Below are 16218 nucleotides of genomic sequence, written 5' to 3'. Positions count from 1 at the left end.
TCATAGTGGAAGCGTGTAAGGTGTAACATGATTAGACGTTGATATTTGGTTGATTTTAGGTTGATTTTATGTAGGACATTGGACGACGTTGGGGTATGTTGGGGTACAATGTCAATATGACGTCATGTTGACTTCCTGTGCCTGAAGGGAGTAAAGAGATATAAGCTGCATTTGGAATCGCATACTTCAAAAATCAGTATGTGAGAAATACCCGGATGTCCTACAACTTCTCAGAGATTCTGAAGTGCGCATCCGATGGACACTACGCAATCCTATGATGCCACTTGAGAGAATTCATGAATGTGAGTGAAGCGACGCAACTGATTAAAATAGGTCACATGATAATGACTAATGGCATTTGTAGTAGGTCCAAGTTTCAATAACACTACTCACATTCATACTGTATAGAGCGTACTTTTCTAACGGCCGTGAAGTAAATTAAAATTCAAATGTAGTACCTACTCGAGTAGTAGGCGATTTCGTATGCAGCCATACTCAGTCCTGCAAGTGGGTGTGCTTTGAGTGCAGCCAGTGGACACGCCCCCAGCATTTGAGAGCAGAGAGTATTTTCGAAGTTCTGATAACTTATTTGAGTTTCTTGCCCTTTATATCATTTAATTTAGCCTGAGTGGTAATTAACAGAACATATATTTCACTTTACCCAGATTTTAAACATGCTCTTATTGATAATAATAATAATAAATATTTACACATCAAAATCAAATCAAATTACAAAACCAGATTGAATTCTGAAGGATCATTCTACAATAAAAACTGGAGAAACCGCTGCTAATAATTCAGCTTTGTCATTTTAAACTATACTCAAATAGAAAAAAATGAATATATGTAGCCAGAGGACAATTTTTTAAATCTAAATTATTATAAAACAGTTTAGATTACTAGTTTATGTGACAGCTACAGTAATACCAGATAATAGCTGCTCGTTTTGTTAAGAGGTGTTTGTTTGCGTGAATTGCCTTTGTAGATTCTACCTGTTTTTTAGGAGGTGGCGGCGGAGGAACCTTCTTCTTGATAATATTAAAGAAGGAACTATCAGTCATATCAAGCGATGGAGGTCTAGGAGGCCTCTCACCATTACAGTCAGACTGAGATCATTATACCAGGAGCAGTTTCAGAGAGAGGAAGCCAGTGTCAGAAGGAAGAAAAGAGAAAGAAGAGATTAAATAGAAACAGAAGTACTCAAATCAGCCCTAGTAAAGTGATTCTCCAGAGCCAACGTTTAAGGTCATTATTTAAAAGTACAGTTGACCCACAAAATTTGCCATTTTTTTTTTAAATCCATATCTCTGAACTCATACAGACCTGTAAGTTGACGTCAAACAGAGGCACCTGCAGAATTCCACTACACAAAGGTTTTTTATTGCAAAACCAAGCAAAAAAAAGATAAAGATTTGCCATATACTGTATACTGCAGATTAATTCAGTTTCCAATAACAGCAGTTTTAAATTATAAATATTCAGTAAAATGGTATGTGATCACTTTAAAACACTTCATGTAACTTGGGTAAAAAAAATAGTTTCTACAGTACGCTACCTGACAAAAGTCTAGTCGTCGATCCCAGTTGTTAGAGTAACACATAATAACTTGACTTCTAGATGATCATTTGGAAAAATGGCAGAAGGTAGATTTTTCAGATGAATCATCTGTTGAACTGCATCCCCAATCATCACAAATACTGAAGAAGACCTATTTGAGATTCTCAAATTCTTCAAGATTCTCACAGAAATCAGTCTAGTTTGGTGAAGGAAAAATCATGGTTCGGGCTTATATTCAGTATGGGGCGTGCGAGAGATCTGCAGAGTGGATGGTAACATCAACAGTCTGAGGTATCAAGACATTTGTGCTGCCCATTACATTACAAACCACAGAAGAGGGCAAATTCTTCAGCAGGATAGCGCTCCTTCTCATACTTCAGCCTCTGCATCAAAGTTTCTGGAAGCAAAGAAGGTCAAGGTGCTCCGGGATTGGCCAGCCCAGTCACCAGATATGAACCTTATTGAGCATGTCTGGGGTAAGATGAAGGAGGAGGCATTGAAAATGAATCCAAAGATTCTTGTTGAACTCTGGAAGTCCTGCAAGAGCGCTTTCTTTGCCATTCCAGATGACTTTATTAATAAGTTTTTGAGTCATTGCAGAGATGTATGGATGCAGTCATCCAAGCTCATGGGAGTCATACACAATGTTAATTCTTTTTCCACTGCACCATGACTTTATATGCTATACTGTACAATATTTCTGTTGAGTGACAAGACTTTTGTCAAAGCACAGTCAGACCTTACTGTCCTAATTAAAAATCAAGACATGATCATGTTTTGTTTTGGTAAAATGAGCATAATCTAGAGGCTTTTGCCTTTTAAATAAGCCACTTCTGATACCAAATGATCAACTAGAAGTCAAGATATTATCTGTTGTTCCTAAAACTTGGATAGGAGACAATACTTTTGTCAGGTACTCTATATAAAAATGCCTTTTGATTGAGATTCATAAAAATATCAATCAGAATATATTTTGTATTTATTCTAATAAGAAATGTGTATTAGGTACCAAATTACCATATCAGAATTATTATATTTAAGGATAAAGTGAGAGTAAAACTGGAGTAATAGCTAAAATCTGTACAATCTGTAATTAAATGGAATGACAACTGCATTCTATCACAAGACGGATGCTTGAAAAGTTCATGTAGAGACAAAAATCCAAATTAGTTGTCAAAAACACATTGTTTAAATGTGTGTCATATCCACTTGGTTAAGTGATGTCACGCGACAGCTTGCGGGTCCGAGAGCCATATCACAACTGTATAGGGAGGCTCGTCAAATGGTAATAATAAAAGTTTACAAAGCGATGTAATACTTTTGAAAATCACGATCACAATATATATATATATCTATATATCTATATATCTATATATATATATATATATATATATATATATATATATATATATATATACACACATATATATATATATATATATATATATATATATATATATATATATATATATATATATATATATATATATATATATATATATATATATATATATATATATATATATATATATATATATATATATATATATATATATATATATATATATATATATATATATATATATATATATCCATGCCTAATATTAGATGGCCAGAAAGTGATTCTTATGAGTAACTTCCTGCCAAACATAACTTGTAGAAAAGAAAAGACATAACTTTACTTCAGATATGTCTTTCAAAACAGCAACGTATTAGTGCTGCGAAAAAGCCTTCTCCTCTGCTCTTGAAAGTGAAACGAAGGTACGAACCTTCACAGGATGTCTAGTTTACATTTATAAACGGTCTAGGTCTACATTTATAGGTAGTATTTTACGATAATGACTTTATTAAATATGATGACAGACATTCAAAGCTTAATTTTAATATCTCAATATTTAAGATATACCTTATACGATATATATTTAAGATATACCTTATACGATATATATTTAAAATATACCTTATACGATATATATTTAAGATATACTACCTTATACGATATATATTTAAGATATACCTTATACGATATATATTGAAGATAACCTCATACGATATATATTTAAGATATACCTTATACGAGAATATAGTATGGTATCTATGGAATTTGTCATTTAAATTGTCATTATACAGAAGTAAGCAAGAATATTCAACAAAACAACTTCTATTGTGTTTCAGGTAAGAAACCTTTAAGTTATCTGGAACATAATGAAAGAGAATGAACAATGACAGAATTGTCATTGTCAGTTCAATGATTCCTTTAAGAAAATGCAATGTAAATCTTCTGCTGATGTTGTAAGTTCAGACAAAGCAGATTTTACCTGTCTGCGAAGAGAGCAGCTTGCTGTACTGTCTTCAAATTTGGCTAGAAGCTGAGTGGCCATGAACTTGACCTTGTTTTCCTTGAGTTCCCTCCCCTCGCTGGATGCAGAAGAGCTCTGATTGTAGGATTTGGTTGTCTGGAAGTAAAGTAGATCAATCAGAAAATCAGTTTTAGTTTCACATGCTTCCACTGATGTAAATATTACAGTGCTGTAATACTGACCTCTTCCAAGTAATTCAATTTCCGCCTTCTCTTAGATATGGCGTCAGAGTCTTCAACCTTTTTATCATTCTGAAATGTAAATTAATATTACTTTTATTTATATATTAATTATATTCTCTTTTGTCCATGTACTTATTTTTATTTTCTAATAATTTCTTTAAATCAACATACAAACTGTTTTCTGAATATGTAAGTAATATTTATATTTTACTGTATTTGTTTGTTCAGGGCTAAGAAATAATGAAATACATGTAACGGCGTAACGTCTTTAGTACAAAATACAAGTAACTGTATATCATTATAATTATATTTTTTATATTTATTTAGTGGTAATCAAACTACAGTTCCCTTTGACAAAGTACTTTAGCTTACCAAAGTGATTACTTGTGTTACTAATGTCATTTATTCATTTAATATTTAAGTAAACATGGAGAATATAACCAATAAGGCAAATTATTCTATTCAAATGTGAGTTAATCATGATCCGATTCGAACAGATGACTCTTTTGAATCAGTCTTAAATAAATCAATGCTTTTGTTTAATGAAAGCAGTTTGAATGATTCAAAAACTGAATAGATCTGGAATGTGTTTCCCTATAGCATCATTAGTGACCTTGTAAAATCGAACTGAACTGTTTAAATTGCACTGAGTCGCTTTGGTCGTCAATTTTGACTGATTCATTTGTGGCATTCACTTATCCATTGAGATGATTATCAGTGAAGTAATCGCTTAAAATTTGGTCCATTCATTAAACAAATCTATAGCATAACTTGGAGAACTGCTCCAGTCATTTTGGGTACTTTTATGATATGTTTGATGGGTTTGGATTTGTTTTGAAGCTTGAAATGAATCATTAAGAATCACATTCATTTGTGTTACAGCTCAAGGGATTCAAAGTATTCTAAAGAATTTAGATTAAGTTACTAAACCTGAGTGATCTAATGACATACATTGCTAATTTATCTTTTAAATAGCATCCCTACTGAAAAAAACAGCTTAAACCAGCCTAGGTTGCTTGGCTTGTTTTAGCTGGTTGACCAGTCTGGTTTTAGAGGGGTTTTGGCCACTTCCAGGCTGGTTTCCAGCCATTTCCAGCCAGGTCTTAGTTGGTCAGGCTGGAAAATGACCAGCTAAAACCAGCTAAAACCAGCTTGACCAGCCTGGTTTAAGCTGGACATAGCTGGTTTTGGCTGGGCTCCCAGCCTGGCTAGGCTGGTCAAGCTGGTTTTAGCTGGTCATCTCCCACCCTGACCAGCTAAGAGCAGGCTGGATATAGTTGAAAACCAGCCTGAAAGTGGCCAAAACCCCTCTAAAATCAGCCTGGTTGACCAGCTAAAACCAGCCAACCAGCCTAGGCTGGTTTAAGCTGTTTTTTCAGTAGGGATGTATTTTGTAATCTGTAGTAAAAATCTATTTCAAAAGTAACCTTTTTAGCCTCCATTTTTGTATCTGGAATTCATTTTAAAAGTACTTTTTCTGCCAATATGACTTCACAGCACATTTAAGAACAGTTTACTTAAAGCCTATAGAAGGTAAGCCTGATATCATTAGCCTAAATAGCATAATGGCTAATGCTAATGATGTCTTTATGGCTGTACACAGGGACTAAAAGCCTCCATTTGATTGGCTAAGACATGCTTCATGTGATCAAATTAACAGCATAATGCTAATGCTGCCTCTATGGATGTACACAAGGAAGGAGACTAAAGGCCTCCATTTTGATTGGCTAAGACATGTTTAACATGACCAAGTTAAAAGCATAATGCTAATGCTAACGCTGCCTCTATGGTTGTACACAGGGAAGGAGACTAAAACCTCCATTTAATTGGCTAAGAAAGGCTTCACATGACCAAGTTAAAAGCATAATGCTAATGCTAACGCTGCCTCTATGGCTGTACACATGGAGGAGGACTAAAAGCCTCCATTTTAATTGGCTGATGCCTCATTCAGACTAGCAGCGACTTTGTAGCTGCCTGTCGCTCAGGGTGGCGACCTGCTTCAAACGCAGGGTTGTATAGGTATATACAGCATGAATGCAACTGACATCTGAGTGAGCTGAGAAAGGATCACCTGAGCTCTACTGGTCGCTCAAGAAAGTTGCTCTTCATTTGCATAAAGTTGAAGGATTCTCAACTTGTCGCATCGTTTGACACGCCCACCTGGTCTTCAACGGTAATTGTTGCTCGTGTAGACAGAGGTCGCCGGAAGTCACTCACTCTCCATTGAAATGAACAGTCAAATGTCGCTTTGCCGCTGCGAGTCGCTTGCAGTGTGAATGAGGCTTAAGAAAGGCTTCATGTGACCAAGTTAAAACCATAATGCTAACGCTAATGCTGCTTCTATGGCTGTACACAGGAAAGGAGACTAAAAGCCTCCATTTGATTGGCTAAGACATGCTTCACATGATCAAGTTAAAGCATAATGCTAATGCTAACACTGCCTTTATGGCTGTAACAAACGGAATTAGACTAAAAGCCTCCATTCGATGGCTAAGACATGCTTCACATGACCAAGTTAAAGCATAATGCTAATGCTAACACTGCCTGTATGGCTGTAACAAACGGAATAAGACTAAAAGCCTCCATTCGATGGCTAAGACATGCTTCACATGACTAAGTTAAAGCATAATGCTAATGCTAACACTGCCTCTATGGCTGTAACAAACGGAATAAGACTAAAAGCCTCCATTCGATGGCTAAGACATGCTTCTCATGACCAAGTTAGCTTTACTGGTTTACCAATGGTAAGTAATACAGTAATCCCATCTCCCTATAGTAAGACAATCTCTAGTTTATCATTGCTAAATCTTGTTAATTTGTGAATCTTTTAAAGAAGACAGAAATTTCTTCAAACAAAAAAATGGTGATATAATGTAATAAATTACCTTTGGTATGCGTTTACGGGGCTGTAAACTCAGTGATTTGTAAACAGGTTTGGGAGAGCCTGATGGCCATTTTTCATTATTTGCATCGCCATCTCGCTTTGAATCTACAAAAGAAAAACCACACCACAAAGATTTGCATGACATTTAACAACGACTAAAAACAAGCACTGTAGCCAAATGTATATCTCTTTAGCACACGAAAGCCTGCAGTTTAATTTTCCTGGAAGACAAACGTGAATGCGTGTAGTTTAGCTGGCATCGGATCACACAGGTATGACATTTAACATCTCTGAAGCCAAACAGCATATAATGTGACATATTTATAGTCTCCTGCACTGCGCTGATGTGCAGATCTGAAGGGCGGTAACCTGGTTTCAGACAGACATGCATTCCTGGCATGACTGTGTGACTGTAGGAATTGTGTAACACAAACTGTTCTAGCATGAAAGGCCAGATAAAAATGTGCCTCTTTCCTTAATAGACACACACCTTATGCAAACTCAAACTAGGTGGAAGACTCACTTATATCTGGTATTATGTGTTGGACAGTGCTGGACAAAAGGTTGTGGTCTGTTTTTAAAGCCCCAGGAGTGGGGTAAAGGTAACAGAATGCAATATATCTTTAGTGCCTTGAGATATATATTTTTATGACAGCAAAGTCTAATTCTTCAGTGAATCCCTATGACTATGTTTGAACTGGAATACAAGTATGATGGGTATACTGATAATATACACTACATACTGCTACTGTAGATTTTACAGTGTGTGACACAGAATTCACCATTCATTATGGTACTACGGTGGCTGGGAAGTGCAAAACAATATTACAAAGCGTGAAACACTTTTACGAAGCTTGAGACAAATTTACATTTTGAAAAACATTTTTACCTATCATAAGACACAATTACATTGGAAAAACACTTTTACCAGTCCCGAAACAAATTTAAAATTACAGATTCTTTACGGAAAGGGAATGTACCACACACCGGAAGTGACGCGGAATGTACCACACACCAGAAGTGACGCAGAGAAAAGTGTTGTTGTTGGTGGTGATCGTGGTAAATTCGTGTTGTGGAGTACATGGTGTAAATAAAGTTTATGGTGACCGAACGGTCGAGGGTTGTTTTGCCCGATTTGTGGCAAACACATGAGCAGCTTAACGCGGTTTTGCTTTACGTGAGGTCGGTGCTTGGAGTTTATAAAGGACGCAGACCAGACGGAAACACCAGACAAACTGCATCAGTGTGTTCAATATTTTAATGAGGGCCACTCTTACGCTGTAATCATGGACATGATGTCAAGTCTACACGGTGTAAACATCTGCTTGAGGACTCTTAACAGTAAACTGAACAAAGCTGGTGTTACGGTTTAACCGGTGACTGTGTTATCTGGTGACCCTTTCCAGATGTAAACTATTCACGTTTGCCGATTGTCAGATTCGTCACTTTTTCACAGCAACAAAACATGCCCATACCAAATAAATATTCCTATTACTTGGTATCAGAGTTATTGTAAACATTATTGGTTTTAATATTTGTGTGGCAGAACAGTATATAACCATTATTAATGTAAAGAAATAATTATAAATTACGTTTCATCAACGGGATTTGAACCCAAGTCAAAAGGTTCAGCACACGTATCAATCAACCTATCTAACCGAGCTATTCATGTTGAGGTTGAGGACTCGTGTGAACTTGTTTCCATGTATTGTACTTGCGTTTACATGTTTCTACATACTCTCACGCTGATATTTTCTCAGAATAGCTCTAAATGACAAAGTGAAGTTTCATAAACTAATTTCGAGAGGAGCACGTGATATGATTGAGCACGTCTGGCCACTCATCTGTAATCAGTAATAATCCAATCAGAGTGATCCTAGTTTCCTATAAATGGATCAATTTCGCCCTACTGTTCTATCTTCGTTTGGAAGAATCCCCCCTTCCACCCCATCTCCTCCTTTTCCTCCCTTTTCTAAAGGGGGAGCTCTCGAGACCTACCTGATCTCGGATCTCCTGATATGCTTATCGACCAGGCAGGAGCCCTGGGCTCAAATATCTCCGAGCTCAGGGTTCTCTCCCGGGACAGCATGCCAAACCTGCTTTATACGCCAAGCATATCTAAGTGGGAACTCTTGAAACAATGTTTTCTCGCAGTTGGTCAAACCATGATTTTTATAGTTTATAGACTCATGTTAACCTGTGCCATTGGACTCGTGTTAACCTGTGTCTACAAAGTAACATACATGCTGATATTTTCCGGTGTGTGGTACATTTCGTTTCACTTCCGGTGTGTGGTACATTGACTTTCCGTAAAGAATCTGTCATTGTAAATTTGTTTCGGGACTGGTAAAAGTGTTTTGCTTCTTGTTAATTTTTTTTTCTAAAATGTAAATTTGTTTCGACCTTGGTAAAATCGTTTTTCCAATGTAATTGTGTCTTATGATAGGTAAAAAATTTTCTCAAAATGTAAATTTGTCTCAAGCTTCGTAAAAGCGTTTCACATTTTGTAATGTTGTTTTGCACTTCCCGGCCACCGTATGAAACACTCCAATACTAGTATGCAGAATTGTTTCATACTATCTGCATATTTAATTGAGCATATGCCATTTAATTGTCGTCTTTGGGGAAAATATTAAAATATTCTTTCATTCATTAATTTTTCTTCTATTTCAGAGGTTGCCACAGCGGAATGAACCACCAACTTTTCCAGCATATGTTTTACGCAACAGATGCCCTTCCGGCCGCAACCCAGTACTGGGAAACACCCATACACTCTCACATTCACACACTATAGCCAATTTAGTTAATCTAATTTACCTAAACCGCATGTCTTTGGACTGTGAAAACGGGAACGGCCAGAGAAAACCCATGCGAGCCGTTGCTCCGGTTTCCCCCACAGTCCAAAGACATGTGGTATACAGTAGGTGAATTGAATAAAAAACTAAATTGGCCGTCGTGTAAGTGTGTAAATGAGTGTGTATGGATGTTTTTCCAGTACTGGGTTGCAGCTGAAAGGGCATCTACTGTATAAAACATATACTGAATAAGTTGGCGGTTCATTCCACTGTGGCGACCACTGATGAATAAAAGGACTAAGCTGAAGAAAAATGAATGAATATAATGTGACAGAATGCGGCTGCTATCGTACATAGTAAAACTGAACTAAAAATCTGAAATTAATTAGATTTAAGTTGTGGATGGATACTTCTGAATTAAATTGAAGGTGGCTGGTACTCAATCTAGTTTTAGTAAACTGAAAAAGTGTGGTGGATTTTGCATGTACTGTAGTTCAACTGTCAATAACATCAAAATCAATTAAATCTAACTGATCTTATTGTACTAATTATAAATATGCACACACTAGTCGTCACTTTTGGAGTCAGAAGAATTGCATTCAATTATATTCATATTCCACATGGATGCTTGAAATTCATTAACATTTGTGTGCTGTTTGGGATGTTTTCATCCACTCTGGGGTGATTTAGAGTCTTAATTTGGCCACACCTTTCTCTGTATTTTAGCAAAAGCATTATGTTACATGAGGATGAGTATCTGAATTGTCATTTTTTGGTGAACTAACCCTTTAATGTAATGCAATTTGTATTTATATGGCGCATTTATCGTGTATGGCCATAACTCAAAGCGCTTCACAATCATGAGGGGGGCCTCTCCACACCACCACTAGAGTGCAGCATCCACTTGGTTGATGCGACGGCAGCCACAGGACAACAGCGCCAGTGCGCTCACCATACTCCAGCTATTGGTGGAGTGGAGAGACAGTGATATAGCCAATTCAGTGGATGGGGATGATTGGGGGGCCATGATAAATAAGGGCCAATAGAAGGAATTTGGCCAGGACAATACACCCAGGGTGCGAATTATACATTGACGTTTGGGGGGGGGTTGGTGGGGTGTTCATGGGATTTTAGTGATCTAATTTTATATAATTAATTCAATTACATTTAATTTATTAATCAAACTGGTTATTTTGTTTAGTGTTTTGAGGGATGTTTAGAGGTTCTCAATGAGATTTGTCATTTTAAATAAACCTATTAATGGATTACCATGGTAGACTGCACATATTTTTTATTTTACTGTTTAAATGTGCAAGCAAGTGTAAAATAAAATACAAACTATGCATCTAGTTTTACAGACAGCTACAGCACAAATGCCTATTTTACAAGGAACACTGTTTGTGAACTCTTAATATTTTGACGCAAACATGCATTTACAATGGTATGAACCCTTATAGGGGTGGTCAAATGTATATTTAAGTAATCTATTATTTAAATTATTAATATTATTAAAGATACAGATCAGAGCAAACTATTTCTTAACTATTAAAGGGCAGACCCTCCTATAAATCTTGTTTTGATGTCCTTTAGGGGGGATCAAGCGTTAATTGTGGGGTCTGACCCCCCAAACCAGCCTGTAATTTTCACCCTGGCTACACCCCTACTCTTTACGAGAAATGCCATGGGATTGTTAATGACCACAGAGAGTCAGGACATTGGTTTAACGGCTCATCCGAAAGACAGTGCTAACTGTAGTATCCCCTTCACTATACTGGGGCATTAGGACCCACACAGACTGGTTGAGCATAATGCAGCTTTGGTGAGCACAAGAGACATTTCAAAAAATGTTACCAACCCCAAACTTTTAAACAGTAGTTTACTTGAAATATACATAAGTGGGGTTTATTCATAAACTAATTTCGAGAGGATCACGTGCTTATGATTTATCACAGCCGGTCACGTATTAAGCTTATCAGTATCATCCAATCATATGAGCCATAAGCTACTATAAGTAACCACAGTTTTCAGTCCACTTTATCTTCGTTTGGAAGAAACCCCCCTTCCTCCCCATTCTCCTCCTTCACTATAGATCGGGCGGCACGGAGGCCCAGTGGTTAGCACTGTTAGCCCCACAGCAAGAACACTGCCAGCCCTGGTCCTGCCAGGTCGGTAGGTGTTTCTGTGAGGAGTTCGTATATTCTCCCTGTGTCCGCGTGGGTTTTCCCCGGGTTCTCCGGTTTCCTCCCACCATCCAAATATATACATCATGCATAACAATCAAGCATTTGTCTAGCCCCTTTTTTCCTCACGTGTTCCCTTAGCTACTGCAGACGGGGAGTTCTGAGATCCACAGAGCTCAGGCTCCCCTCTCGCTCTGCAAATGGGAGGAAGCCCCGGGCTCGAGGATCCCTTGAGCTCGGGGCTCTCTCCCGGGACAGCATGCCAAACAAGCTTTTGATGAATCATCAGCTAAGTGTGAACTCTTGAAACATTGCTAGTAGTTTGCTGAGTATGCTAATCTCACCAGGACTGTATAGTAGTCAAGTTTATTATGTACCTGAAGGAGGTAGAGGTGTTCCACGGAAGAGCTCGTAGAATTTGGAGAGGTAGATGCTCATGCTGGATTTGTCCGGCTCCTGACCCGAGGCGAGTTCTTTCCCTGTGATGAACGGTTTAATGCCAAACTCCTTCTCGGCCACATCAAATGCCAGCTGAAGGTTTCTGGCACAGTCTTGCTCATTCAGAGAATCGTAATCGCTGCAGGAAAACGGGCGATAAGAACAGAGGGCATAGGGCCTGAATTAAAGCAGCTGCCCTCTTGACATTTGTGCTAAGAAAGGGCAATCCGTGCTTATGAAACCTCTCTGTTTTCTTTAAGCTACTTTTGACAATCTCAGATGACAGACTTGAGAAATGGCCCTTGATAAAGCGTGTGAAATGTTACACGTGGTCACGCTCTTCAAACTCGCTCTCTCTCTCTCCGCCAAGAATGCAGAAGTTTAAAAAGTCACTCTCTTTTGATGAATAAGTATCGTGTGGCAGGGATATCTGCTCTCTAAAGGAAAAGGCTGAGATTTCTCACAGGGTCAAAGTGCTTTTCACATGTCCTGCTCATGTTTGGAGTTGCACAGTAACTCAGTGTGCGAAGGATAAAGCTAACAGGAGAGTTGACAGGATCTTATTTGTCATTCCGCTTTTCGATTTCACAAAAAATGACTAATTTTGTGGTCCAGGATCACATATACACTATGCATTTTCTAATTGCATTTTCAAAATATGCATTCGCTATTTATTTTTGAAAATAGTACTAACATAATACCACATTCACTACTTTTTTACACATAGTACCAGAGTAATACAGTACATAGTTTTTGTTTTTTTCAATTGGTGCCATGGTAATACCAATATGATGTTTATTCGGAATGGTACTACACAAATACCCCAATTTAACATCTACTTCTGGACATGCTATCAAGCGAACATCATGTTTTAATGATTTCATAGTTTAGTGCGTGCATTTTTGGATGAGGTGAACATTAGAGGTAAAAAAGTAAAGAGCCTCACATGAGCTGCGGTCTGAAGTGGTGGATGAGCGCACAGAGAGCCAGGCCACTGCTCCAGCAGGAAGTGAGGTCAGTCACATTTACATCCCTGTAGCCCTCCGTCTGCTTCTGACACCACGTCAGCAACCGACTCGGTCTGATCTCAGACTCTGATTAACGTACACAACAGAAGAAGTCTTATTTCCTCTCAAAAAAGTTATGGAAAGAAAACATTCAAAATAAACTTGAGGAGTTCCTTTCATGGCACTTTATCAATTTGCATGTGCAGATTTAAATGACAATACAAATACTAGATTAGCTGAGCAATATTAACAAACTACATGTACTTACTATATGGTTATGGTTAGAATGTGGGCTAGGTTTAGGGTTAGTTGCATGTAATTATGCATAATTCATTGTAATTACTATAATAAGTACATTGAACATGTGTAACAAGGACACTGGAATCTTGATTCCGGCATAAATCTGCACTTCAGCAGCACTTACAGTATATACAACAGACTTTAGAGATTTATTCATATCTGTATTCTGAAGTTTAATTTGGCTGATTATATATTTTTTTATTTGACAAAAAAAAGATTTTCTAGGTGTTTGCAGCATTTTCTGAATTTTGAAGTGAAAAAAAAAAGAGATACTAAAACACCTTCAGTAAAAAAAAATTTTTTTTAGTCTAGAGTTTTTTTAGAGTCTAATATGTCAAAGAAAGATAATAATAATAATAATAATAATAATAATAATAATAATAATAATAATAATAATAATAATAATACTATTAATAATAATAATAATAATAACAACAATAATAATAATAATAATAATAATAATAATACTTTTGAACCAGATGCCATTCAATGTTCAGATCTGCTGCTAAAATTGCATGCAAATTACTGCATTTGTAAAGAATTTTCACTCTATTTGATTTTTTTAAAACTTGAAATACAAAAAAAGTTTGCAAATAGAGTAATCAGCCAAATGTAAAAGTAATGAACACAATTAGTTAATTTCTTTACCTCATTTATATTAAATATATGAAACATTAAAGGGAGTGTTCATGCAAAAATGAAAATTACCTCATTTACTCACCTTTTTTTATTTTCAGTGTTAAACACAAAAGAAGATATTTTGAAAAATGCTGGTTGCTGGCACCAATTGACTTCAATAGTAGGAATAAAAATGTAAAAATAAAATAAATATATTGATAAATAATAATAATAATAATAATAATAATAATAATAATAATAATAATAATAATAATAATAATAATAAATCTTCATTTGTGTTCTTTGTTTTTTATTTACTAATATATTTATTAATTTTTTGGCCCTACTATGGAAGTCAATAGGTGCTAATATCTTCTTTTGTGTTCAACAGAAGACAGAAACTCACAAAGGTTTAAAACCACATGAGGGAGAGTAAATGATGATGTAATTTTCCAACCCAGGCTCATTCTGATTAAGTAGCCCCATATACATTTCTGAAGAGTGCCAAATACTTAAGTGTGTACACTTTTTGAAATCTCAAATTTCTCTTGCTTGTGCCATTCGTGGCTGCTCTTCTCGCATAAATCCATCAGAGGCTGCTGTCAACCAACCAATTGACTGACTGACTGACTGATCGACCGATCCCGCCACCCACACCCTTCCCTAAACTCAACCAATAGTGTTTTAAAAAGCACCAATTGACCAGCGCCCACTCACTTCCCTAAACCCAACCGATCAGGTTTCCAAAAGCAATCCAGAAAAAGAAAAGCCCTTGTCTGATTTTTACCACTTCTTCAGATTTTACCACATTCTCACCATGTTATTTACTTGTTTATTTTATTTTTTGGCTTTTGCTTTTGTCTTTACTTCTTTCTGGAACTGTTCTTCGTCGTCACGCTCAACTCCGCTCTGCGTTTCAAATCCTCTGACGTACACAGCGAGCTACTGAGTCAAACCACCCAGTATCATTCGATTTAAAGACAAAATGGAGCCATACGTTCCTCTGGCTACATAATTCGCAAGCTCCAGAATGTATATAGGGCTACGTTTTCAGAAATGAACCTGTGTTGTAATTTTCATTTTTGGGTGAACTATCCCTTTAATGACACAAGGCTTGAAGTGGAATGAAAGTCAAGGTGACGTCTCCTCTTCATCAGGTGTCTGAACTTGCCTCATCAGTCTCAGAGCAGCATAATCCTCCAGTTACGTAATACTGTTTCTAAATGTTTCCGAGGAGTATGTGTCACCCTGACAGCTGCAGTAAAGCCATGTGTCAACAAACACAATAGATCAGAAAGAACAGATAGGATTGATTGAGACTGATTTAGGGAACATCAGTGTGACCAGAGCCTATGGAAATATGCTATTTCTGTTCATGCTTCTTGTTGTTTGCTCTAAAAGGCGGAAGAAAAGAGGAAATTCTACAGAAAAGTGCATATACAGCACTTTTTTTTTCTTTTTTATGTACATTACTGGTCAAATGTTTGGAATATTTAAAATGTTTCTGTGTTTTTGAAAGATGTCTTTTTATGCTCATCAGGGCTGCATTGATTATATTAAATATGCAGTACTATATTTAGCATATTTAGTATAGTAATAATACTTTGAACTAGTATATAAATGTATTTTTCTAATGTAATATATTAATTTAACGGAAAAGCAGCAATATAACTTAGTCACTTTATTTTGATGGTCCATTTGTTGAATTTAAGTTACACTGCATCTATATACCAACTAATTCTCATTAGGTTAGAAGTAGACTGTTGGGTTGGGGTTAGGGTTGGCGTTGGAGTTAGTGCAAGTTGACATATACTTGAAAAGTTTCTTATAGTCAATTAAATGTCTGTTGAAGGAGCAGAATCAACAGATATTAAGCCGACAGTCTACTAATACTCAA

General features: G+C 36.6%; 1 protein-coding gene across 5 annotated transcripts in view; it reads right to left on the bottom strand.

The window, feature by feature from the left end:
• The window catches only part of mical2a (microtubule associated monooxygenase, calponin and LIM domain containing 2a), a 143888-nt gene that overhangs the window by 42126 nt on the left and 85544 nt on the right, over window positions 1–16218 (bottom strand). For 4 of the 5 annotated variants that reach the window (XM_056462337.1, XM_056462336.1, XM_056462339.1 and 1 more), the window contains 6 exons: window positions 13343–13490; window positions 12336–12535; window positions 6985–7088; window positions 4100–4168; window positions 3876–4013; window positions 993–1106 (listed from right to left, as the gene is read on the bottom strand). In XM_056462337.1, coding sequence (XP_056318312.1) covers window positions 993–1106; window positions 3876–4013; window positions 4100–4168; window positions 6985–7088; window positions 12336–12535; window positions 13343–13490 — 773 coding nt within the window. The remainder of the gene's footprint in view (window positions 1–992; window positions 1107–3875; window positions 4014–4099; window positions 4169–6984; window positions 7089–12335; window positions 12536–13342; window positions 13491–16218) is intronic. The other variant, XM_056462340.1, reaches the window with a different exon arrangement.

Source organism: Danio aesculapii, chromosome 7, assembly GCF_903798145.1.
Source record: "Danio aesculapii chromosome 7, fDanAes4.1, whole genome shotgun sequence".
Classification (NCBI taxonomy): domain Eukaryota; kingdom Metazoa; phylum Chordata; class Actinopteri; order Cypriniformes; family Danionidae; genus Danio; species Danio aesculapii.
The sequence above is the reverse complement of the archived record's forward strand: the minus strand, read 5'-3'. Positions and strand labels throughout refer to the sequence as shown.